The 27,700-nt window shown below is 41.6% G+C and overlaps 1 protein-coding gene across 1 annotated transcript; it reads left to right on the plus strand.

Annotated features, from left to right (window-relative positions):
* Positions 1–153: 153 nt before the first annotated feature.
* On the plus strand, positions 154–27,586 carry LOC130930881 (zinc finger protein 292). The gene is made up of 8 exons (XM_057859148.1): positions 154–373; positions 6,300–6,454; positions 9,774–9,852; positions 10,008–10,143; positions 14,397–14,599; positions 15,350–15,486; positions 17,437–17,578; positions 17,651–27,586. Exons 1-8 carry the CDS (start codon positions 224–226, stop codon positions 23,912–23,914), a joined length of 7,266 nt encoding a protein of 2,421 aa, XP_057715131.1. The 5' UTR covers positions 154–223; the 3' UTR covers positions 23,915–27,586.
* The last annotated feature ends 114 nt before the right edge of the window (positions 27,587–27,700 follow it).

Genomic DNA, 27,700 nt, shown 5'->3' on the forward strand with positions numbered 1-27,700 from the left:
TTTAAGGTCAAAGACGCTTTGTTTACATTCGATGGTGTATGCGTGTGTGCGTATGCGAGAGAGGCAGATATTCGGGAGACCCCCCACACCCACTGAAACCAAGTGAGACCCACCCACCATCGACTCCCCCTTCCCCTCCCTCCCCCACCCTACGTGCACGTGCGTGTGCCATTCTGGCAGCGTAACATCTGTGCGTGCGTACGCGGTCGTGATTGTTGTGAAGATGGCGGAGGGGGAGACGGAGAGGGAATATGACACACGGAACACGAACGACGGTCTCCGCGGCCGCTTCCACGGCTTGACCGCGGCCCTGAGGGAAAGCTCGCAGTCTCCGCTGGAAGCCTCGCTGAATTTCTGCCAGGAGTTTTGCCAGGTTAGCCCGCGCTTCCCGCTCGCTCATCCCCGGCTAGCCTCCTTCGCTCTGCGCCCCTTCCCTCTGGCTTCCTGGCCGAGGATGCCCGTCCAACATTGGCTACAACAATGTAGCTAAACGAGCTAGCCGCTCTTTTAGCCTGCTGCTACCACCGAGAATGAGAACAGGAGGGGGCCCCGCGTGCTTTAACTCCGTTCCCCGGGGAGATTTCACTCTTACGGATCATTCTCCATACAGACCGGCCATTTTGGTGGCGGCAAATCGGGCTCATGTGCGCGGACTGGCTTGTGTAGCTTGCATTTCCAGGCCAGATTGCTAGCAGGAGATCAATGCTGCTAGCTGGTATGCAGGGTCCCACTGTCCTGTGCAGTGGTCATGCCGTGAAAAAAAAAAAAAAAAGGATTGCTACGTTAGCGAAAGCTTCGTTACAGACTCGGAACAAAAATTGCACAGAATTAGGTTATTACAATTGTAACAGATGTGTAATCGAGTCGTCATAAACGTAGCTTCTCGCTTCTCGTTGAAGATTCGAATCGTTTGGGGAAATGAGCTACTTTTGTGAGGCAGGAAAAATCAATTATGTGTTGCCAAGGTGCTAGCTTAGGCCCTATGCACTCATTTCCCCCCTATCTAGCTAATCACATCAAATGAGATGCTCATTTCAAGTAGCTACAGTAGCACGAGATGTGACTGCAGCTGGGAGATTTTTTTGTACGCTCGCGAATGTGCGGCGGTGGTCATTCGACTCCATTTCTCTCCCACCTTTTCTCTTATTTGCCACGACCACATACACGTATCGTATGTTCGCACGCTCGATTGCACATTCGTCCTATTTCGCACTGATTATTACATGGTAACTAACAAAGATGTGGCTGCCATTGAGGATTTCCTGCAACTTAAAACAAAGTTCTTTGTGTGAAAGGGCGAGTGCGGCTCGGCCTGTGTGTGTGCGTGTGTACACCTTATGGGAAGGAGTTTTGCTTCCACATAATAAAGGAATAAAAAGAGTCCAGTTAATGAGAAGGTATTTTTCCGGCCTAGGAGTGAACATTGGCTTTCATGAATAGGTTGGAAAGAACGTAACGTTGCTGTTTTTTTTTTTGTATGAAAGTGACGAGTTTTGTATGTTATATTATCACCTTAATGCTTGGCTAGTTACAAGAACTAAATAAAAAATACAATGTTAACATAAGTAGGCGCAACAATGTGCTAACTGCAAGCACGATAATAAAGTTAACTCAATATTCAATACAGTGCTGACCGGTGTTGTTAATCTTACTTTAAAAAAGTAATTAATTACAGTTACAAATTACATCCCTCAAAAAGTAATAGTAACTCAGTTACCTAAGTCAACGTAAGAGTAATTAGTTACTCCGCAAAGTATGGTCAAAGTACGTTACTTTTCATGTTGTACACGTTATTACATGATTCATTTGATTAAGTCTTTCACATCAAATATGTTTATCGTAACTGATTCAATTGCACTTTTTTCATTCCCCCCCAAAAAACAGGTCACTGTTTTTACATTTTTAAAATTTCACCTATATAAGAGTGAAATGGTATACAAACTTTAACTTTCAAATAGGGCTGCAGCTATCGAATAATGTAGTCATCGAGTAATCGACTGAAAATTCTATCGAGTAATGGGATAAAACATTTTTTTCCTTTTTTTTTAGTTAAAGAGCGATGATAAATATACATGAGAAAAGAAGACATTTCATCTAATATTGAACCATTTTCAGTCAATCAATGTCTTTCTTTTTGATGTACATTGTTGAAAACAGCCAACAATTGCATCGCAGATGTGACTAGAATAAAAAAAGACTTATTCACTGCTTTAACTCCAAAAACTTAGAGATCTTAAAAACAAAAAATATATATATACAGTGGGGAGAACAAGTATTTGATACACTGCCGATTTTGCTGGTTTTCCCACTTGCAAAGCATGTAGAGGTCTGTTATTTGTATCATAAGTTCTCTTCAACTGTGAGGGACGGAATCTAATAAAAAAAAAACAGAAAATCACGTATGATTTTTAAATAATAAATTTGCATTTAATTGCATGAAATAAGTATTTGATACATCACAAAAATCGAACTTAATATTTGGTACAGAAACCTTTGTTTGCTATTACAGATACCAAACGTTTCCTGTAGTCCTTGACAAGGTTTGCACACACTGCAGCAGGGATTTTGGCCCACTCCTCCATGCAGATCTTCTCCAGAGCCTTCAGGTTTCGGGGCTGCTGCCGGGCAACACGGACTTTCAGCTCTCTCCATAAATTTTCTATCGGGTTCAGATCTGGTGACTGGCTAGGCCACTCCAGGACCTTAAGATGCTTCTTACGGAGCCATTCTTTAGTTGCCTTGGCTGTGTGCTTTGGGTCGTTGTCATGCTGGAAGACCCAGCCACGACCCGTCTTCAGGGCTCTCACTGAAGGAAGGAGGTTGTCAGCCAAGATCTGGCGATACATAGCCCCATCCATCCTCCCCTCAATACGGTGCAGTCGTCCTGTACCCTTGGCAGAGAAGCAGCCCCAAAAAAATGATGTTTCCTCCTCCCTGTTTCACGGTTGGGATGGTGTTCTTGGGGTTGTACTCATCCTTCTTTTTCCTCCAAACACGACGAGCCGAGTTTAGACCAAAAAGTTCAATTTTGGTCTCATCTGACCACATGACCTTCTCCCATTGCTCCTCTGGATCATCCAGATGGTCAGTGGCAAACTTCAGACGTGTCTGGACATGCACTGGCTTCAGCAGCGGGACCTTGCGTACGCTGTAGGATTTGAATCCATGACGGGGTAATGTGTTTCCGATGGTTTTCTTCGAGACTGTGGTTCCAGCTCTCTTCAGGTCATTGACCAGGTCCTGCCGTGTAGTTCTGGGCTGATCCCTCAACTTCCTCATGATCAGTGATGCCCCACGAGGTGAGATTTTGCATGGAGCCCGAGAACGAGGCAGATTGACTGTCAACTTGAACTTCTTCCATTTTCTAATAATCACTCCAACAGTTGTTACCTTCCCACCAAGCTGCTTGCTTATTTTCCTGTAGCCCATCCCAGCCTTGTGCAGGTCTATTATTTTATCCCTGATGTCCTTACACAGCTCTTTGGTCTTGGCCATTGTGGAGAGGTTGGAGTTTGTTTGTTTGAGCACGTGAACAGGTGTCTTTTATACAAGTAAAAAATACTTCTGGTAATGAGTGGAAAACAGGAGGGGTTCTTAAAAAAGAACTAAGAGCCGAAATATTTACTAGTTGGTAATGTATCAAATACTTATTTCATGCAGTTAAATGCAAATTTATTATTTAAAAATTATACAATGTGATTTTCTGGATTTTTGTATTAGATTCTGTCCCTCACAGTTGAAGAGAACTTATGATACAAATTACAGACCTCTACATGGCTTGCAAGTGGGAAAACCAGCAAAATCGGCAGTGTATCAAATACTTGTTCTCCCCACTGTATATATATATATAGACCCCGCCCGGAGTCAAGGTGGGCGACACCTCCAAAGGTGGTCGAGAACAACTGAGCCAAGATCCTGTGGAACTTCCAGATCCAGACAGACAAACTGGTGATGGCCAACCAGCCTGACATAGTGGTGGTGGATAAACATCAGAAGACAGCAGTAGTGATAGATGTAGCAATCCCAAGCGATAGCAACACCAGGAAAAAAGAACACGAAAAGTTGGAGAAATATCAGTTGGAGAAAATGTGGGGAGGGAAGGCAACAATGGTGCCAGTAGTGATCGGGACACTAGGGGCAGTAACCCCCAAGCTGGGTGCATGGCTCCCACAGATACCAGGAACAACGACCGACATCTCCGTTCAGAAGAGCGCAATCCTAGGGACAGCGAAGATCCTGCGCAGAACCCTGAAGCTCCCAGGCGTCTGGTAGAGGACCCGAGCTTGAGAGGAGCGACCATACCGCCCGGGTGGGCGAGACAACATTTTTTTTTTTTTTTTAAAATATATATTTTTCTTACCTAAAAATGTCCTTACGCTTGATAATACACATCACTTAAAAGTTAGATGTTTTTCAATTGAATTTCCTTTTGTGTCAAGCTATTTTTAAGTTCTAGTTAAGTTACTTTTAAGTTTAAGTCTAAACTATAGGTCCTGATAGGATTTTGAGTTTTTGCAGTTTTCGTTTCAGCTCTACTTTCAAACCAAGGGCGTAGGTTTGCATAGGGACGGTAGGGACATAACACGAGCAACTTTTCAGGATGCTCAGATTGTCCCCACCAACTTTTAAGCAAACGTATTTGCATGATATGAGTTCAGTGGTATAGGTAATTTAGATAGAAAGACCCTACAATTATTAAGTGAATTATTTTCATTATATTCAGACTTACATCTATCCCTTTTCACTTGCTGAATGTACCGTCCACCCCACCTACTCCCCTCCAAAACGAAGGTTTGGTTGGCTGATGAGTTGAAACCCCCCCACCCCGCCACAAAGACACACACACATACTCACACTGCCCCAACAGATTTATGTTGACAAAATGCCGCCTCCTCCGCCCCCTTCGGAGAGGGGAAGTTTTTTTGTTTTGTTTTTTGTCCAGCAGCAGCAACTGTAAGTCATGTAAAAGATGTCAATGTTGTGGAAGTGGGGTTACCACAACTAATTTTGCTACTGAGAGTCCAACATGCATCAGAGTTAGCATAACATTAAACTTGGTAACCTGCAAAACTACTGCGGTCAGGCCAGCCTCACCAAGGAATGACGAAGTCTAGCTAGCTGACCCTTATTTGGATCATTGTTTGCATTATGTGCATTACGGTAATATCGTCCCTACAAATATTGAGACCAAACCAACGCCCTAGTTTCAAACACTGTGAGAAAAAAAGCCTTCTTGTTGTACTGAACCGTGACCTGTGTGTACCATCACCCCCCTAATCATAGACTTCATAACCTATTGACATGACACGGCCGATTCGTAAGGGGCCTATTTTCAAAAACTTCAAATATTTTTGAAAACAGAGCTTCTACCGACCTAAAACCAAAACAGGCACCTACGTTAGCCATATATGAGTCTCAATGAGCAGCAGCATCAAAAAATTTAAAGTCGTTCCCTTCTAAAATCCAGATTAATTATTTTCTATATAAGTATAAAACAACTTAAAATGGCTATAAAAGTCTCAGATTTTACACTAGATGCACAAAAATAACCAAAATGCAGAGATAATCACCTATATTTTCAGTATCAATAGCAATATTTAACATATCATATAAGTTTTTGACCAAAATAGCAACTCCTTTTTTTTTTAAATTTACTGCAAGTTTTCAACAGCTGATAAATCACTCAGTTTAACTTTAGAAACTTAATACCTGAGGAAAAGATGCAGAATCAATTATAAATAATATGTAAATAGAGTATTAATAAATTCTATATACACTAACAATTTATCAAAAAGAATAGCCCTTTATTATCATTATACACTATACAGTATACTGTTAGCAAATGAGGCTAGCAGCCGCTTGACGTAAACAGAGCTTGTCAGGTGAAAATTCTTGTGAGTAAATGCTCAAATCCCTGAATTCTTTATAAATATGATTGTAAAACAGTCTCCATTCTTGGTTAAAAGCAAAAAAAAAATGTGCAGGTGGCATTTATTTCACGTGAGGCTAGTCAGTTACGAAAATTAGCTGCCTCCATGTCTAAACAAAGAAGAAAATTCCTGTGAATAAATGCTTCAATCACTGAATTTTTTGTAGATGTGGATGTAATGCTGTCTGTATCCTTTGTTAAAAGAGCAAAAACCCGGGCAGTTACGCATCTATTTTACGTATATATGTCCAAGAATGACGCCAATGCTGTAGCGGTTCCCATTCTCCCATTCATTTTTTTCACGTTTCGTAATTTAGTAACCGCTAACTTGTATCTGCTTTACTTGAACGTCTTATGTTTTTCCACCCAGGCTCTAGTGGAGTATGCCGGCCGTTGGAAAACTGATGAGGATCCACTGCCTTTGCTCGAGGTGTACACTGTGGCCGTCCTCAGCTTCGCCAATGCCTCCTCCTGTCTCTCCTCCGAATGTGATAATGTGCCACTCCTACTTGAAAAGTTAACATTGTAAGTACAAGTCCTGGAAATGGTCTTCATTGAAAGTGGTCATACTGCTAAAAATGGCTAGAAATGAGAAAACTTTGTTTCATTTTCAGGGTTAGGTTAGGGTTTTGGTCGGGGTTGAGGGTTTACATCAAAATGTAGGCAGGACGAATGAAAAAATTATGCACAGTGCTGCTGAATTCACACTTGCACCAGTCGGACTATCCCCAGCGCTAGCCTGCAAATGTTAGTAAGTCCTGAATAAAGAGCTTTTGTTCAAAGTTCATCTGTTATGACAAAACCGATCGCTTTCATTGTGCGCATTTTTTAAAATGCGATTCTTGTATTAAGTAATATACACATGTATTACAATTTTTTATTGTGACCTTTATATTTTTGCTTCACACAATGGGTAAAATATCAATAAGGTTTCACACAGATGCAAACTGATTAATAAAAACATTTCTGATCAATAACTGTTCAGATTAGGGGTGTGACAATATATCGAAAAGGTGATACGTTGTAGCTGATATCACCATTTCGATATTTTGTCGTAACAGATTAGTACTAGAGTCTATGACTAAATAGATTATAGTTACAATTTTGATCGTCACCATCAGAACTAGAGCTGGGAATCTTTGGGCACCTAACGATTCGATTACGATTCAGAGGCTCCGATTCGATTATAAAACGATTATTGTGCACCCCCCTCCTTTTTAAATTTTTTTTTATTTTTATAAATGTTTTGTACATTAGTTCCAAAATTGTTCAAAAATCCTCTCAGGCTAAACCAAACTACTATTTCAGTATCAAGTTAACATATAACAGTAAACAAATATACAAAAATAACAGTAAATAAAATACTCCAGTCCCCATTCTGTATCAGCAGCTTTAAACTACATTCAATTAATTTATTGTTGTGAATCAACCGTTACAGTTGTTAAAATTTCTCCCGTTATTCCATAATTTCCCTTCTGTCTACTTTTGACATGTCAAAGTTTTAAAACTGTTTCATCATTTACAGATAGATTCAAGACAAGATTTTGCCGATTTAGGAGTATTTTAAATAAAAAATTAATTAGATTCGCTACAACAGAGCCTTCTAGAGAAGTCTATTGCTTTAAGATGGCGGCTGTTTACTAACGCCGGCAAGTCCGTCAATTCGCATCTCTGTTCAATAATACATGTTCTAACACCGCCGTCGTCCGTCATTATGCATCTAGTTCTACATATATATGATATCTGCTGTAGCTGTTTGTTTGTAGCAACTAGCAACTGGGCGGTGTTTGTAACGGCTGTCGGCCGCAGTCAGGTATGATTGTTTTTTTATCTAGCGGCATGAGTTGAACATGATATTTACTCTCGGTCCATTCCTTATTGCGTCCCAAAGACCGCGCTTACTGTGTTTTACTTCCGCTTTCCACGGTATAATTCAATAATTGGAATTTGAAAGTTTGTGAATCGTTCTCGAATCTTCTACGGCCGAATCGCGAATAATCTAAGAATCGGAAATTTCGCACGCCTCTAATCAGAACTAGGGGTGGGAAGCTCTGGGTACTTCACGAGACGATACAATTTGCGATACAAGGCTCACGATAATGATGTTCTCACAATATGGCGATACAATGATTGGGTCAGGAAATAATTCTAGGATATTCTACAAAACAACAAATAAACAAAAAAACAAGCTATTTTCATCCTTCTGCAGTGAATTGGAATGAGTTTATCCCTAGTAGACCTCCAATCCATTTGAACTGGGAGGGTGGCAGCGGATGAACATTCGTTCCTTCGCTGCCATCCCTCCCACTTCAAATTGATTGGACGTCTATGACCAGCAGTGGCAGCCAATGCCTGGCAATAAGTTCGTTTTGGGGCATTTCACATCATATCAGTTCCTTCTTTTGCCTTTTAGGGCATTTACATGCCACTTCTAGTTGATTTTGGGGCATTTACAGGTCGGTTCCAGTTGATGTTGGGTTACTGTAAAGCAAGTAACTCAAGAATATCCTCACCTTAAATGAAGTCATCTGTAAATGCCCTAAAATGAACAGGAAGTGACCTGTAAATGCCCACAAAAGACTGGCTGTGAATGCTCTGGTATCAGTGCCATTGAAGGCTCTCGACGTCCAAGCAAGTCAAAATGAACTGGATGTCCAACGCTGTCAATGGCAGTCAGTGAGCTAATGTAGACACTATTCTAATGGAAGACTTTGATGGCAGCCTTTTTGTTGATTTTGTTTTAATGATATATCGATTCTTGGTGGGAGCACATCGATAACCTTTTGGGGCGATACATTGCATTCTGAAAGGTTATCGAGTCATGTTAAGAATCGAGATATCGTTTTAAAAAGTTGTCATTGAACATTGCTCCTTTGAAACCAGAGCATTCACAGTCACTCTTTCTGATTTTCGGGGCATTTACAGGTCGTTTTCTGTTCATTTTATGGCATTTATAGGTCTTTTCCTGTTGAGTTTGAGGCACTGCCTATTCATTTGGCAGATTAACCGGAAGTGAGCCTGAAATGCCCCAAAATCAACAGAAAGTAACTGAAAATCAGCAGGTTATGACCTGATATGGCCCAAAATTACATATAAGGTGCACCTAAAAGCCTTCAATTTTCTCATACCCTTTTATATGGATCAGTATTAGTTAATCATAGCATGACATTCCCTTTATCACATCTTCATCTAGTGGATGCATAATGCAACCCCAACAACTACTACTACTGCACCTTATAATGCAATGCACCTTATATATGAAAACAGTTTTCAAACAGGCCATTCACTGAAGGTGCGCCTTATATTCCGATGCTCTTATAATGCGTAAAATGCTGTATCTTGCTGGCCGGCATTGGTTGCCACCGAGGGCCGTCGAAGTGGGAGGGGCCCGCTTAAAGTGGGAGGGGTTCATTCTCTGCCACCCTCCCATTCAAATGGATTGGGTATCTACTAGTGATAAATTTACAGCAGAAGGATGATGATAGCTTGTTTTTTTGTTTATTAGTTGTTTTGTAGAATGATTTCCTGACCAATGTATTGATAATGGTATCGTAACGTGAGGTACCAAAAGGTTCCCACCCCTATTGGTGATTGTCATTGAATATCTGGAAATGCATGATAGATCTACATACACACACACAACAACAGCATGCAACCATTTTATCATTTATAAGAGTAACTACCACATAGGTTGTTTTGTCAAGACATGTACTGATTCATGTTGCTGCTCCACATTTACCATTTTGCATTGATAAAAAGAAATCTCAACACATTAGGAGGCTGTCCTCCATTTCTATACGACCTGAATGTCACCTTAACACATTTTGAATGTTTGAATTCACAGGAGCTGTGCGGAGCTGGTGCTCTTACTGCCCCAGCACATCCCTGGTGCCTTATGGGAGGAGTTTCAATCCTCCATGAAGGTCAGTCCGTCACCAGTGGCCTCCTTTGAGGTTGATGTTTGTGGTGATAGACCACTTTCAAATAATGCCAACACATTGAGTTGATTCTTATTCATAATATCTGTGGTCATCACAAATTAATTCATTTCCTCATATTAATTTGTCTTCTGTTACAGTTGGCACACAGCCTTTTGCAAGAAAGTGGGAGTGCACAGCTTCGCCCGCTTTTTGCTTTGGCACAACAAGATGGCATCTGGTCCAACCCCACACTCAGCAGCATCTTGTCCAACAGCACCCTTCAATCTGAGCAAGGTGCTTAGAATTTTCTCACACTCTTTATTCATCGCACATTAGCCGTTTCGCAACATGCGTTGTTGCGTTCTCACCTGCTCGTTAATAAGCTCATTCACCACTAAATACGTAGAAACAATGAGGCTGCGCTCCAGTCTTGCATGTTTTGAAGCCCATGATAAGGTTTTCTTGTCTTGGCAAGAGAGACTATGCATTGTTGTTTTAATCTGTAAAGGTCTGTACTAGGCCTGAACGATATTGGAAAAAACTATTGTTGCGATTTTTTTGAGGTGTGCAATATATTGCGATATTATATTGCGATAGTAAAAAAAAAAAATATATATATATATATATATATATTTTTTTTTTTTTAAAAGAAATTTTCACTAGATGACTTGAATAGCTGTTTGGAAATACTTTGCATGACACACCGTGACCACAGTGTATTCATATAATACCGTTTCATTTGTGAATGATTAAGATTGCTGTATTATTATGAAGGGATCCAGGAAGCAATGTCTGCACAAAATAGATAATTTATTGAACACAATATTTGACACTTCAACAGCAGCAAATACATTAAATGACAAATAAAAGAGCAGGTGCATTCGTCCCCTAAGTTTTTGACAAAATATAACAATAAATAAAAACTTCTGTAAAATAACAACAAAGTTGTAAACATAGTTGAACAAAAATATTAAATATGACAAATAAGAGTTGTTCACAAACTATAACAATAAATAAAAACCTCAGTAAAACAATAAAGTTGTCAACATATTTGAACATAAATATTAAATCTGTCAAATAAAAGTGCAAGTGCATTAGTCCCCTGAGTTGTTTACACAAAATATAACAATATAAAACTGCAAAACTGCAACAAAGTTGTAAAAATATTTAAAAAATATTAAGTATCAAAACTTTATGTGCAGCTGTACTATAGTTATTTGAAAAATACGATTTACAATTAATTTAAATATAAAAGAAACAGAAACTCAATTGAACTTGTAAATAATTGAACTGAATAACAGCAAATAACTGATGAATAACAGAACCATTTTAACTCCCAAATTTCCTGCCTTCCTGTTAGCTGTCACATGAATAAAAACAAGAAAAGACATTCCTGCAGCTGTGTTATGTATTTGTCTGCATATCGTCCACCTTCCTTGCTCAGCAATTCTCAACTGGGTCTCATAGGTGTTTGGCCAAGACTACTAGTTTATCCACCATTGCAGGCTTGAGACAACAACGTTGGCACGTAACAATGTTCCCACCTGTACTAAAAAGCCTCTGATGGGAAGCTCGTAGCAGGAATGCATAGATACCTGCGTTTTAAATGGTCCCACATGTTCGACGGATGACTTCTTGTTGAGGCAACCATGGCGAGGCACTGTCAACAGGGCTGTTTTTTGTTCCTTATATTCTTGTCGATAGCCAAAATACTTCCAAAACTCCTTTTGGAGACAGTCTTCCCTATTCAACGTGTTGCTTGCTTTCACTTTGAAAACGGCCCCTCCTCCCTCCGCTCTGCTGTTCGGCCCCTCCTCCCTCCACTCCGCTGTAGCAGGGGAGGGGGAGGAGCCGATGACTGCGAGTTGGAGGGAATGAGATGAGAGGCTGTGCGCTCTCCTTCGCGCCCCTTCCTCAAAACAAACGTTTTTGGATTTAAAAAAATGAAATGAAAAAACTATCGCACGTCCTTGCGATGGGACTATTGCGCATGCGCACATCGCGATGGCGATGTTTAAACGATATATCGTTCAGGCCTAGTCTGTACTGATTGATCATCACACACTAAATGTAACTAATAGTGTTAGCGTTTGCGTTAGCATTAACTTCAGTGTAGCCACCTCCTCTTCGTCGGCTACGACTTGCTGTAGTAGCGCTACTGCTTTAAAGGTCTGTGCTCATTACATAGCATTAGCATAGCTTTTACGTTTACATTAGAAATAAATAAAAAGCGTGACGAGTGTCCTCTTAAACTGTTGTTGCATAAACTTCATAATGTATTGACGGGGCGCGGTGCCGATAAACAGGGGGGCTGCATTGCTGGCGAGGCCGTCAAAGCTGACCGAGTGGAATCACAGACAAAGAGCTTTTTTCGTTGAAAATTCTTGTGAATAAATGCTTAAATCCCTGAATTCTTTATAGATATGGACGTGCAGTAGGGAGAACAAGTATTTGATACACTGCCAATGGGAAAACCCATTGGCAGTGTATCAAATACTTGTTCTCTCCACTGTAAGACAGTCTCGATTTTTGGTTAAAAGCAAAAAAAAAAAAAAAACGTGCAGTTAACATTTATGTAAATATGTCGATAAGTACAATGCTAGTCTGTTGGTAAATGTAGCTAGCGGCCGCCTGATGTAAACAGAGCTTTTCTGGTGAAAATTCTTGTGAATAAATGCCTAAATCCCCAAATTCTTTATAGATATGGACGTAAAACAGTCTTGATTCTTGGTTAAAACAAAAAAAAAACTGTGCAGTTAGCATTTATTTTATGTAAATATGTCGATAAGTACAATGCTAGTCTGTTAGTGAATGTAGCTAGCAGCCACCTGATGTAAACAGAGCTTTTCTGGTGAAAATTCATGTGAATAAATGCTTAAATCCCAAAATTCTTTATAGATATGGATGTAAAACAGTCTTGATTCTTAGTTAAAAGCAAAAAAAAACAAACAAACGTGCAGTTAGCATTTATTTTACGTAAATATGTCAAAGTACAATGCTAGTCTGTTAGTAAATGTAGCTAGCGGCCGCCTGATGTAAACTGAGCTTTTCCGGTGAAAATTCTTGTGAATAAAAGCTTTAATCCCCGAATTCTTTATAAATATGGACGTCAAACAGTCTCGATTCTTGGTTAAAAGCAAAAAACGTGCAATTAGCATTTATTTTACGTAAATATGTCAAAGTACAATGCTAGTCTGTTAGTAAATGTAGCTAGCGGCCGCCTGATGTAAACAGAGCTTTTCTGGTGAAAATTCTTGTGAGTAAATGCCTAAATCCCCAAATTCGTTATAGATATGGACGTAAAACAGTCTCGATTCTCGGTTAAAACAGAAAAACCCTGTGCAATTTGCATTTATTTTATGTAAATATATCGATTAGTAAAATGCTAGTCTGTTAGTGAATTAAGCTAGCCGGCGCCTGATGTAAACAGAGACTTTCAGGTGAAAATTCTTGTGAATAAATGCTTAAATCCCCGAATTCTTGATAGATAGGGATGTAAAACAGTCTCATTCTTGGTTAAAGGCAAAAAAAAACAAAAACGTGCAGATAGCAATTATTTGACGTAAATATGTTGAGAAGTACAATGCTAGTCTGCTAGTGAATGTAGCTAGCGGTCGCCTGACGTAAACAGAGCTTTTCCGGTGAAAATTCTTGTGAATAAATGCTTAAATCCCCGAATTCTTCATAGATATGGATGTAAAACAGTCACGAATCTTAGTTGAAAGCAAAAAAACCCATGCAGTTAGCATTTATTTTACGTAAATATTGCGAACTATGATGCCAATGCAGTAGCGGCTAATTTCTCCCATTGATTTTTTTTTTACGTTTCAAAATGCATGCATGGTATGAAAAATATAATAATTACCTTGAATCCACGAACAAATCACTCCTGAGACAATCCTTCCTGTTTGTATGCGGTACAGCTTTCCTACTTTTTTAACAGAAATCCGGTGTTAAATCGCTGCGTGCGTGTTTGTGAATAGCTCCTCTTGATGTGGGCGGGCCTCTACTTGAATGCGAGGCGCAGTGCATGCCCGATCTGACCCGTTATTACATTATGAAGTCTATGGTTGTTGCGTTGTTTTCGTTTGGTCGCAGTCGTCTACGGCTTACAGTAGTAGTGCTCCGTCATTCTGGTTGCAAAAGAAACCATTGGAAAACCCTCATGAAGTTTGTGTTGTCCTTGTAGATGCTTCAATATGTGCTCATCTGTCAATGTTCATTGGAAATTGTTGGAAACCTAATTGTTGTGTTTATTTTTGGACGAAAGTCTTTAAATTTTTACAGACGAAAACATTTTGAGTATTCATCGACGAAAACTAGACGTAAACCTTTTTTGGAATATTTGTCGACGAAGACTAACACATTTCAAAATGACTAAAATGTTTCTCAGACCAATAAAAAAGTACTAGACAAAGAGGAAAATGAATAGAGCTGGCAAAAACAACACTGCTAAGAACTTAGACTTGAGTTTTGACAAACAGCCATTGTCTCCATGCGTTTAATATGCACTTTTTCATCTTTCCTTGTGTACTTCTCTTCTTTAGTTGACGAGTATCTGGAGTTGGAAGGACCGGCTCTACTCACCATGCGCATAAAGCACCTTATCAAAGTAGACAGTGTTGATAAAGCTGCCACCCTTGCAAAGATTTGCTTGGAGTACCCAGGATATGAAGGAAAAGGGAATTTCAAACAAATGTACCTGCTCTGCATTTGCATGAGCAAAAGTCAGGAGCAGCTCATGGAAGAGGTAAGAAGCATCGCATCTACACGTTTGTCTTTTGATTCGTTTGCTTTTCACACTAGCTCATAGTGAAAGAATCTAAATGCACCTAAAGTAACAATATCACCCTGATACAACCGGACACTAATCAAAATGAATAAAACGTCTGCTAACTGCAAGAAGGAAGCATGCCGCTCGTTAGTCGATAAAAATCCATCAATAAACCAGTTCGTTGTTAGAGCCGCAGGGTTCAAACAGAGACAAAAAGAGTCGTGGCTTTGGCTTGTATTCTGAAAATTATGGTCACCACATGACGACGGCATTGCAACAGTCAAGGCATTCTCTGTACATAGATTAACACACTGCCTTACAAATGAATGAAAATGTGTTTAAAAGGCCTTTACGGATAATTTCAAAGTGTTCAGTAGTTGAGCAAGCAAGTAGCTATGACACGTTGTTTTGACACTATGTTTTGTTCTCGATCAAAGGCGGGTTTTTTTGGGGTCCAGAGGCGATATCACCAAAAATATTTGATGAGGGGCTGTTTTTTTCTGACAGAAAAACTATTTCCTTGATGAAAAATCATGTAATTTTTCAAATGTTTTTTGGTACATTGGAGAAAGGACCCTTTCAAACAGTCTTTATTTTTGCAGACTGTCATTTTTGAAAAATCTTTTCATCTTGCTACATGACCGGAAGGAAGTATTATTATTCATGTTGAGGCTTGCTGTCGCTGATTGATTTTGCCTGAAATGGCTTTTTCTTTGACATCCATAGATATCATCAATAGACTGCAAAGATGCTCTGGAAATGATCTGTAACTTGGAGTCCGAAGGAGATGAGAGAGGAGCACAATGCTTATGTTCTGCTTTTCTCAAGCGGCAACTTCTTCAAGGAGACGTTTATTGTGCCTGGTAAGTGCTATTTTTTTTTATTTTTTTTTTTTATAACACAAATACCCTCAGAGATGTAAATACTCATAACAGTTTTTTTCCCCCTGAAGAAACCGAAAGAATCTGGATAAACACATAGCGTCATTAGCAACTATTCATATTCCTAATCGTTGCTGTATAATATAGAGTGCAGGGTTTCCACCAGGATTTTTTAAGCTGTGGTGCTGTGGCATATTTGCTTCATATCATGAGAATTTTTTTTTTTTTTTAACAATATTTTTTTTTCCAAGACAAACCATAACAAAGATCAATTTGAAATATTTCATTAGCCAGGCTAATTAAATACGTATTTTGGAACGTGACGGTCTACATTTCCGATGGAGTATTAGGGCCGGATAAAGAAAAGGGGAAAAAAATGAGTACGAGATTAAAGGGTCAACAAAGCTCAACAAATACACTAGATGGCAATATTTAGTCACAATATACAAAGTCACAAGTCTTTCTATCCGTGGGTCCCTCTCACAGAAAGAATTTTAATAATGTAAATGCCATCCTGAGGATTTATTGTCATAATAAACAAATACAGTACTTATCTACTGTATGTTGAATGTAGATATTCGTCCGAGTTTTATTCATTTTTTTCTTAATGCATTGCCAAAATGTATATGATCGAGAAAATTATCGGGAATGATTGGAATTGAATCGGGAGCAAAAAAAAAGCAATCTGATCGGGAAATATCGGGATCGGCAGATACTCAAACTAAAACGATCGGGATCGAATCGGGAGCAAAAAAACATGATCGGAACAACCCTGTGTGTATATATATATATATATATATATATATATATATATATATATATATATATTCATTCAGACATATGGTTGAATTATACAAATTATCAATTAGAATTTATCTTTAAAAAAAACATCTCATTTGCAAGATGTGGCCATAGACTTCATTATGATATTGGTGGGACACGCGGTGCGGGGCCGATTAATAGGGGGCCTGCATTGTTGGCTTGGCCGTCGAAGCTGACCGAGTGGAATCACATACAAAGAGCTTTTTTCATTGAAAATTCTTGTGAATAAATGCTTAAATCTCTGAACTCTTTATTGATATGGACGCAAAACAGTCTCGATTCTTGGTTAAAAGCAAAAAAAAAAAAAAAAAAAACGTGCAGTTAGCATTTATATTACGTAATTATGTTGAAGTATGATGCTAGTCTGTTAGTCAATGTGGTTGCTGCCATATGTAAACGCAGCTTGTCCGGTGAAAATTCTTGTGAATAAATGCTTAAATCCCTGAATTCTTTATAGATATGGACGTAAAACAGTCTCGTTTCTTTGTGAAAAGAGTAAAAAACTGGGCATTTATTTTACGTAAACATGTTGAAGTACGATGCTAGTCTTGTTAGTCAATGTGGCAGCGGCGTTAAAAGAGCAAAAAAACAAGCTGTTAGCATTTACTTTACGTAAATATGTCGAAGAATGATGCTAGTCTGTTAGACAATGTGGCGGCAGCCTTACAACAAAGAGCTTTTGACATTGAAAATTCTTGTGAAAAGACAATAAATATAATAGTTACATTGAATCCTCGAAAAATCACTCCTGAGACAATCGCTCCTGTTTGTATGCGGTACAGATTTCGTACATTGCAACCTAAATCCGGCGTTGGATTGATGCATGTGTCGCTGCGACCGACTCGCGAATAAATGAAGCGGACTGTGGGATGGCCCCCTTCTTGAAGGCATGGCGCAGTGAAGGATGAATATGACCCGTCACTATCATTATGAAGTCTATGGTGTGGCGGCTTTTATTTTGGTGTGGCGGTGCGCCGCAATCTTTTAAATGTAGGGGAAAGCCTGTAGTGTCAATTTCACACATTTGCAGGTTTATAACCACATTTTTATCCTTCAACAGTTGACCGTCTTGATTGACTTCACTTGTAATTTTTATTTTTCATCTCGCAGGGAATTGACGCTGTTCTGGAGTAAGCTACTCATGCGTTTGGGGTGTTCGGCCGACTCTTTCCTCAGCCACAGCAAGGAGATGGCTCTTCTCTGCAGAAGTGTTTGTCACATTCTATTCCTCATCAAAGTTATCCAGAACGAGGTAACAAAAAGGACAAGCGAAGTCGGTTCTCCACTTCAACAAGTGTCTAAAATTCTTTTGTTGTGTCCTTAGGTTGGAGAAGTGGGGCTTCCAGTTTGCGTGGAAATGTGCATTCAAGCTCTGAAGATGACATCCAGTGACCATACGGATAGCAAGTCAACAATCTGCAAGACAATTTCATGCATCTTGCCAACCGACCTGGAGGTGAAGCGCGCATGCCAGTTGACCGAATTCCTCCTGCAACCAACCGTCGACTCCTACTACGCCGTCGAATCACTATACAACGAACCGGATCAAAAGCCGGAGGAAGACGGAAGTCTGCCGGTGCCCAATTCGTTACGCTGTGAGTTACTGCTGGCCTTGAAGACACAGTGGCCTTTTGATCCAGAGTTCTGGGACTGGAAAACATTGAAATGCAATTGCTTGTCTCTGATGGGCGAGGAAGCGGCCATCGTCTCGTCAATCGACACGCTCAACGACACCGACGACCAGGAGACGGAAAGTACACCTGAAAAACTCTCCGAGTACAGAGACCTAGAAGACTTTTTGCTAACCACTACAAACGAACTCAATGAAATAGCGGACGAAAAAGAAAAAAACAGGGAAGCCAAGAAACTCCGGGAACAAGGTTTCGTATCGGCTCGCTTCCGAAATTGGCGCGCCTACATGCAGTATTGCGTTCTGTGTGACAAGGAGTTCCTGGGTCACCGAATAGTTCGACACGCGCAGAAGCATTTTAAAGATGGAGTGTACCTTTGTCCTATTTGCGCAGACAGCTTTGAAAGTAGAGAGGTTTTAGAGCCACATGTAGCGTCGCACGTTAAGCAGTCTTGTAAAGAGCGGCTGGCTGCAATGAAAACGACAAGGAAGGGGATAAAACTACCGCAATCCCCTAAAAGTCCGTCGAAAAATATCAAATTTGTCGCCACGCCGATAAGCAGTCCGGTCAGTAATGACTCCCAAACCGCTGTCCAGTCACCTAAGGTAGAACAAGCGACATCTGTACCGCAAATAAGTCAAGATTGCTTCTGCCCTGTTAAAAATTGCTCCAAAGCCTTCAAGTTTTTCCGCAATCTCATGGCTCACGTTCGCTCGCACAAAGACGACGAAGAGGCCATGAGGTTTTTGGAGATACAGAAACAAAAAGTCGTGTGCCAGTATTGCAGGCGGCAGTTTGTTAACGTCCAACATCTCAACGATCATTTGCAGATGCATTGTGGCAGCAAACCGTACATATGCATACAACTAGGTTGCAAAGCCAACTTTAATTCCAATTCAGAGCTTCTCATGCATAGGAAAATCCACTCGGAATTTAGGGCGCAGTGTATGTTTCCCAACTGCGGGCAGATTTTCAGCGAGGCCTACCTCCTGTACGATCACGAGGCTCAACATTACCTCACGTACACCTGCTCGACAGATGACTGCGGTAAAATATTCTACTCGCAGGCTCAATTCCTATCTCACCAACAGATTCACATCACCAACGATACAGTCAACAATGTGGTGGTCCTAAACGAGAGCGCTCCTGTCCTTCCCCAAATTGAAATACCGCAGGAGAATACGCCCTGCCGACCAGAGGCGCCAGAAACTCATTCTGCTGTTGTTTGCCTCGAACCGGGTCATTCAGATGCGTTCATGAAAGAGGCGTCGAAGGCAAACATATCACCGTGTAGTTCCCCAGAGGTCTCTAGAGAGCTCATTCCTATTAAAGTGAAACATTCGATTGAAAACATGTTGAATTCCGTTGCGCAGATTGAACTGAACGATCTAGACAAATGCTACACTCCCCTAACAAACCCGAGTTTAACACCGGCTGACTTGAAAGCTGAAACGGAGGCTCAGCATGCACACCAAGCGATGGCGGAGCAAGCCAAGATTCCTCCGTACCCTGTCCCCGGTGCAACGGTTCTCGTGGCAAATCAATTGGACAAAGGGCAAAACAGCATCCAAGTTGAAGAGTTTCCGAAAGCAATACCGCAAATGATTGCTCCCAGTCAAATCAAGACTGAAGTCCCGTCTTCATTGCAGGGATATCCCCCCAGGATGCCTTCTGTGTCCAGTAGCAATGAGGAAAATCTGCATAGCTGCCCGCAAAACGAGTGTACGAGGGCTTATAGTACAAACAAAAGCTTGTCCAGACATGTGAAAAAGCAACATCCTGAAATCTTTGAGGACTGGAAATTGGCCAAGAAGTACAACAAAGTTGCTAAAATTACAGCAAAAAGAGCACCGGCTGCGACAGCCGCGCGAAAGCAGTATCCTAACGGTAACAACAACCCGACAAATCAGCCAGCGATTCAGCCGGGACCTCTATGCAACAAACCTGGGATGGAGCAAATCGATTACCAGGCGGGATGTTCCGCCTCACCTGCCCAGTGTTATCCTAGCTCAATGGACCCTGTACCCATCACTCCAATGGTGAACCCTACACTTTACCCATCCTGGGGCGGCTCCAACAACACCGGGGAACTCGGTCAGCCTGACGTTGCCCAGTCGTGGTCTTCATCGCCAATGAACAGCTGCTACTCCGATGCCTTCAACGTAAACGAGTTCCCCTCCCGCAGCTATCCTCAGTGGCAGCCTGATCCTTACCCGACCACAACTCCACTCCCAGCTGAAAGAGAGCACTCAATGGCGGGTTTACACGGGGCTCACGTTCCTTCAGATTCCAGTTTGATGTCCCAGTACTTATCCAGTTCATTGATGCTCGACAACGGAGGGCAAATGCACAACGGCGTCAATCAGTATGGACTTATGCCTCCGGATAGTAGAGCGGTTTCAATGGACGGTAAGAAAACCGGCGGAATCGTGGCAGGACAGTCGGATAACAGCGACAGCATGTCTACAATTCACAGTCTACCCGAAGGAAGTTACCACACTCCGTACGCTCAGAGTGAGAATTCAGGGACTCGGAGTTCACCGGTTAATGTTCCTAGCAAACGTCTAAGCCCCGCGCCTCAAGAGACACCGAAGGCTGCGACAAAACCAATCAAATCAGAGAACACTGCAGCTTCTGGATACGAACACATGGACAACGCTGTGGACGGCATGCTTAACCCGCACAGCCTCCCCCAACCTGACTTTCATTTTGAAGGAGACTGTACTAATACGGAATGTGAAACTACTGACGATAAAGATGAGGGCGACAACCAAAAAGGAAAACGCGGTAAGCTAAGCAAGCGAACCAAATGGCCGGCCATTATTAAGGACGGCAAGGTCATTTGCAGGAGATGCTTCAGAGAGTTCACGAGCACAAAGTCTCTCGGAGGTCATCTGTCCAAGCGCTCACAGTGCAGGCCGTTAGATGAAATTGACCTGACTGCCGATCTGCCGACATCGTTCCTCGATTTTCTTAACGACCCGCACGTCCCAGAAACAAATGGAGCCATTTTCAACTTGTCGAACGGGGACTTCCCACAGGAATCTTGTAGCTTGACCCCGCTAAACTCTTCCATGCCGCTGAAGCAAGAACCCCAAAATACAAATATAACAGACTTTTCAAACATCTCTACCGCCGCTCTTGAAAGTCAACAAGCGAAATCAGCCGGTCTAGCTTACACTCCCGCTGCCCCGCCTCATCAAGAAGATCACTTGATGGAAATATCCAACGCCTTCCAAAGGTTGGATTTGATCGAAGCTGCCCAAGAGAAGATACGGGGAAATTTATCCTTTGAGAAAAATCGCGCCCGTTGTGAAAAGATCTCTGATCTTAAAAAAAGCAAACCCGCGCCCGGCAAGAGAGACGACAAGGTATTGCCAAAAATGCCTAAACCTTTTAAATGCGTCAAGGAAGATTGCGAGTACTCCTTCATGACAAAGGAGGCGTTATTCAGGCATTTGAATAAATTACACGATTATTCCGACGCCATGATTGAAGAACTGAAACGAAGCCCGTCCAAACTGTCTCCGTACACTTGTCAGATTTGCTCCAAAAACTTTACGAGAACGACAGGCTTGCGAATCCACTACGAGAAGGTCCATCGATTGTCAAAGGCCGAAGTACAGAAGTATAAAATGAGCGCCCGAAATTGTCGGCAGTTAGTCCGAGTGAACGCCAATGTTCCGTGTCCGAGCCAGGCCGCTACTGACACAAATGCCATCCCACAATCCGCAACTAGCTTCCCCTTTATTAAGCAAGAACCACTTGACATTGAAATTGAACCCAACCCTAACAGCGCAAATATTCAAGAAGCTCCTCACACTGTTGCACCAGTAATTCCTTTAAACGACAGCTTACCGCACGCGACTTCAACTGTCACCTGTTTGCCGCCGTCTGAAAGCTATCTAGATGACAGGCCGTTAGTCGAGGGCATGCAGGCTAATCCCGGAATGTCCCAACAGCCACTAACCACGGCGGTCACATGTCCAGAAGCTCCGCGTAAATTCAGTTCAATGGAGAAATTTGGCCCCGTTAAACCGAGAGAGCATCCCGCAGTCGGCAAAACGAGAGAACCAAAGACCAGCCCGCCTCCGGGCCCTGCTTCATCATCCCCAGAAAAGCCGAGTAGCTCCAAAAACACGCCCATCCAGGAAGAAGTCCAAAAGAGGCTTCAAAAACGAATCGGGCTCAAAATGTGTGATCCTGAAAACGCCTTTAATCCCTATAGACCGTATCGCTGTGTTCACGAAGGATGCACTGCTGCGTTTACCATCCAGCACAATTTAATCCTCCACTACCGGGCCATGCATCAGGCGTCGCTGCCCCCGTGTAAAGACGAGAGCGGCCCCGAGAAAACGAGTTTACCGAATGGCCAAAATACCTACGAGATCACAAGCAAAGACGGCGAAGTTAGGTGTCAAGTGAAAAACTGCTCGAGGGTGTTCATGGGTGTCACCAGATTAGTCCAGCATTACCTTCTGCTCCACAAATTCACTCGCGACAAAGCCACCTCAATGATGGCCTGCATGGCCATCGGGACCTTCGACTGCGACCGGCCCGAGTGCGGTCTTCCCTTCAACTCCGTGGACAAGTACATCGAGCACGTCAAGAATTTCCACAAAGAAATCGCCATCTCGGAAAGCGGCTCCGTGGATCCGACGTTCAGGTGCGAGTACGAGGGTTGCGAACGATTTTACTCCACAAAGTCCAATCTTCTTCGCCACCTGATAAAAAAGCACGACTACGTCTACGAGCCCAGATCGAGTGACGGGAGACGGAACAGGCCCTTGGTTCTGTTCCCGGTGATGAACAACGGAAAAGAGAACGTGGAAAACAAATTAAAAATGAAGAAGAAAAATGTCAAAAAGAAAGACGGAAAGCCCATCGAGCATTGGACCAATTTCGGGAAGCCCACGCTGAAAACCCACGAGGAAGCGTCGGCCATGTGTACTAAGAAATGGCCGTTGCAGTATCCGTGCATGCTGATAGGCTGCGATATCATCGAGGAAGCTGAGAAAAGTATCTTCAAGCATTACGTGACTCACGGCCTCACGGAGAGATACATCGAAGATCAGCGCAGCCAGTTTATCTTCTGCAAAAAGTACTCCCGATCCAGATACAAAGACACGGACAAAGCGGAGGGTGCGTCGTGCGGATCCTCGGAGGAGAACGAGCCGGAAGCGGCCGATAAACCTGCTGAGCAAAACGTAGCCGAAGCAGTAGAAAGTACAGTCCAAGAAGACTGTAAGCTTCCCAACGAGGACTGTACACCTCCCAACAAGGACTGTAAACCTCCCAACGAGGACAGTAAACCTCCTAACGAGGACTGTAAACCTCCTAACGAGGACTGCAAACCTCCCAACGAGGACTGCAAACCTCCCAACGAGGACTGTAAACCTTCCAACGAGGAACGCGTAGTAGAGTCTCAAGTGTCAGCTGTGACGGAAGGCGGAGCTAAAAGAGGGCGCCCGAGAAAACCTGCCAATCCAACACCAGCTTGTCCCGAGAGGATTCAAACCCTTCGTAATCGCGTGACTGTTAGCGGTTCCAGAGAGAACTCAAATCCCGGTACCCCCGTGCCCCAAGAACCACAAGAGGAGGGTAACGCCATGCCGGTGTCTTTCAAACCTTTGGGACTGGAGGACTCTTTCCTGAAGTTCTTGGAAACCTCCGAGTCCACCAACCCCTGTAAGCGCAAAGTGAACGATAAGCCTAGCGCCGAGCTGCCGTCGAAAAGACGATACACTCACAAAAGGAGGACTGCTTTGAGAACGAATACCGGCGGCGTTTGCGAGAAACTGGTAGACTTTCGAAATCCGCATAATCTCAAATCGGTGAGCAATGTGAAGATAGTCATGGATAAAAGTTTTTCAAACGGTGCTGATCTTTTGCTCAAGCAGCTACAAGACATGAAGCCCTTGGTCATGATAAAAAAGTGGCTTTACAGCGGATCATAGCCCTCCCTATGTTCTAGTTCCAACTCCGTCTCACTCAGGATTTGAGAAGTATGCTGCAGAATGGTTTGACAATGCATCAAATTTCCAACGATTAACAGTCACGATAATATGGCCTATTTTATACACCATCAATTGAAATGTCTTGATGATTTTAATTATGTATGTTAGTTCTAATAACCAGGTAATCCATAGGGCATAGATTTTAGATTCATGTTTGTATTTATGCTTAGTACTGAAGATGTTTTTTTTTGTTTTTGTTTTGTTTTTTTGCTAAATGGATACTTTTAAAGAAAAATGTTTTTATATATCCCTATGGGATTTAATGTTTTGTTTGTATTTATTTCATCCCTTTTTCAACACTAGTAGACCTATCTGTAATATTTACATGTCTTCCACAAAGTGTTCAATAAAATGTTACAGCTCTTTTTGTAAAATATTGTTTGTGAATTCCAGTGGGGGAAGGGGCAGGCATATTTTTCTTGGTTTTAATTGTTTGCACAGATTTTGGTCATATTTTTCTGTGAAATGTGCAGTGTTGTTAATAATGGCGTTAGAGCCATTGACTTCATAATATACTAGAAACCGCAATTTCTGGAGAAATTATTCTGGGCCTTTGCTGTGTTGAAATACAGATCTTAGCCCCGCACAGGTTGGTTTGGGGAGATTTCTGAGACAATATCAGGTAACGTCCTGTTGATTTTGGGGACATTTGGGGGAAACGCCCTGGTCATATCAAGTCATTTGGGGACATTTGGGGGATATGTCTTGGTCATATCAGGTCAATACTTTGGGGACGTGTCCTGGGGGACATTTAGGGGACGTGTACTGGTCATATCAGGACATCTGGGGGACATTACTTGGTCATATCAGGTCATTTGGGGACATTTAGTGGACGTGTACTGGTCATATCAGGTCATTTGGGGGACATGTCTTGGTCATATCAGGTCATTTGGGGACATTTAGCGGAAACGTCCTAGTCATATCAAGTCATTTGGGGGAAATGTCTTGGTCATATCAGGTCATTACCTTGGGGACGTGTCCTGGTCATATTAGGTCATTTAAAGACATTTGGGGGGTGTGGCGTGGTCATATCAGGTCATTTGGGGGACATGTCTTGGTCATATCATGTCATTTGGGGACATTTAGGGGACGTGTACTGGTCATATCAGGACATTTGGGGGACATTACTTGGTCATATCAGGTCATTTGGGGACATTTAGGGGACATGTCTTGGTCATTTGGGGACATTTAGGGGACGTGTCCTGGCCATATCAGGCCATTTAAAGACATTTGGGGGGCGCGTCGTGGTCATATCAGGTCATTTGGGGACATTTAGGGGATCTGTACTGGTCATATTAGTTCAGTTGGAGACGTTTGGGGCACACTTCCTATTGATATCTGGTCATTTCTTGTTTATTTGGGGACATTTGTTTTTTTGCCATTGAAAATGAATGGGAAATTTGGACGTCCATGGCTGTCAATGGCATCGACCTACATTTGCGTCAATGGAATCCAAGTACATTGGCATCAATAGAATCGACAAACATGGCCATCAATGGCATTAAGCGAAGTAAATGCTATTGAAAATAAATGTAAAATTTGGACGTCAATGGCACTGATCTACATATGCGTCAATGGAGTCAAGTACATTGGCGTCAATAGAATCGACATACGTGGCCGTCAATGGCAAGGACGTGCACAGCCCTCATTTGCAGTTGTGTACTTGTGCGTCAATGCAATGCGAAGACATTGGAAATAATTGTTAAATTTGGACGTCCATGGCCGTCAATGGCATCGACTTACATATGCGTCAATGGAATCTGGGACATTGGCATCAATAGATTCGACATACATGGCCTTCATTGGCATCAATGCAATGTAAATTCCATTGGAAAATCAAATCGAAGTGTATGGGAAATTTGAACGTTGGATCCCATTAAAAATGAATGGGAAAGTTTTTGGCAAATTTCCGGTGAACTGTAAATTTTTTGAAAATTTTTATGCCCCTCACTGTCCTGGAATTGTTGTCCAACTTTTTTTTCGAAGAATCGGCGTTTACGGGCGAGCGGAATTTTTCAGAAAAAGTCCCTGCGTCGCGCAAAAATTCCGGTCGTTTCGATATTTGAACGGTGTTGATTGTTCAAATGGTTCGGGCTGTGCGGCGCGCCGAAGAAATCCCATTAAAAAAAAAAAAAAAAAAAATTGAATTTTACCATCTGGGTCTATAATTAAAGGGACACTGTGCGCAGGGCCGATTAATAGGGGACCTATCACCGTCAAAGCTGACCGAGTGGAAACAGACAAAGAGCTTTTTGCGTTGAAAATTCATGTGCATAAATGCTTAAATCCCTGAATTCTTTATAGATATGAATGTAAAACCGTCTCGAGCCTTGGTTAAAAGCAAGAAAACGGCCAGTTAGTATTTATTTTACATAAGTATGTCAGATGTGCTGCTAGTCTTTAAGCCACTGTGGTGCCGCCTTATCACCACAAATAGCTTTTTCTGTTGAAAATTCTTGTGAATAAATGTTTAAATCCCTTAATTCTTTATGAATATGGACGTAACACACGCAAAAAAAACCGGCCAGATAGCGTTTATTTTACGTAAATATGGCGAAGAATGATGCTAGTCTGTAGCGGTTAATTTCTCCCATTGATATTGTTCACAACGTTTCAAAATGCATGCATGGTATGAAAAATATGATAATTAATTAATAATTGAATCCTCGAATAAATCACTCCTGAGACAATGTTTTTATGCGGTACAGCTTTCGTACTTTTTCAACCTAAATCCGGCGCTGGACCGCTGCATGTGATTAACTGCATGAGAATAACTGCGACCGACTGAAGCAGCTTGTGGGACAGCCCCCTACTTGAAGGCGTGGCGCAGTGTCTGTTGTCCACAACAAGATGCTGGATTTAAAAAAAATTTTTTTAATTGAATCGGTGTTCTTGTCGTAAAAACATCTGTGGGAGATTTTTCAATTTTCATTCCAATACTCTGAGTTGAACCGGAGACCATCAAAATCATCCTAGCGACACATGCTACACGACCAGCGAAAAATCAAGTTTTTTCAATTTAGCCGCTTGTATTTTTAGACTTGACTTCTGCCACTCTAGTTTCTTTCCCTACTTAGCAGCGGGTGCTGCTGAGCCCCTCCGCCGTCGTAAAGCACTCCCACGCGGACAAACTTTGAGCTTCCCTGTCATTGAAAGACCAACATCAGCCACTGGAAAGTATTATTAATAAAGTATAATAGCACTTCGTAGTTCTAAGTTTGCTTGAGTTGCTCGACAAATCAGACATCTTAAAATTCATATTTGTGACTGACAATTCAACATCATGAGGCACCATAAAAGTGAAGCATTTACACTTCACAAACTCAAAGGCTTTAACATTTTCATATCCATTCATTCATATTTGGTACTGATTAAATCAGTCATTTCAAACTGAATTGGCCTTTTTAGACCAAAATTTATTTCCGAATGAATAATCGTACATAACAGTCAATACCAGGAATGTAAGTGAACTTGATTTTGATTTTGATGGAAGAAACAAGTTATTTATATATTTGTAATACATGTTTTAAAATAGTAAATAAGACGATAATTACAATTTAAATCGTCCATAAATGTAAGTATTTGGAATGACAAGAACATAAGAAGGGATATAGGCAATCAGAATGTTGTTTCTCATGGGAATTCTGTTTACATTTGAGGAAAACTGAACAGTTGAAAAGCAACATAATTAAATGCTTCTCCAGTTTATGGCCATGGGTTTAAACT

This window comes from Corythoichthys intestinalis, chromosome 15 (assembly GCF_030265065.1).
Source record: "Corythoichthys intestinalis isolate RoL2023-P3 chromosome 15, ASM3026506v1, whole genome shotgun sequence".
NCBI lineage: Eukaryota > Metazoa > Chordata > Actinopteri > Syngnathiformes > Syngnathidae > Corythoichthys > Corythoichthys intestinalis.

Bases quoted from the DNA above. Each gene is read 5' to 3' on its own strand.
- LOC130930881 (XM_057859148.1), top strand. From the start codon at position 224: ATGGCGGAGGGGGAGACGGAGAGGGAATATGACACACGGAACACGAAC. The intron at 6,455-9,773 runs GTAAGTACAAGT...TTGAATTCACAG, and splicing joins CTACTTGAAAAGTTAACATT to GAGCTGTGCGGAGCTGGTGC. The intron at 14,600-15,349 runs GTAAGAAGCATC...TGACATCCATAG, and splicing joins AGGAGCAGCTCATGGAAGAG to ATATCATCAATAGACTGCAA.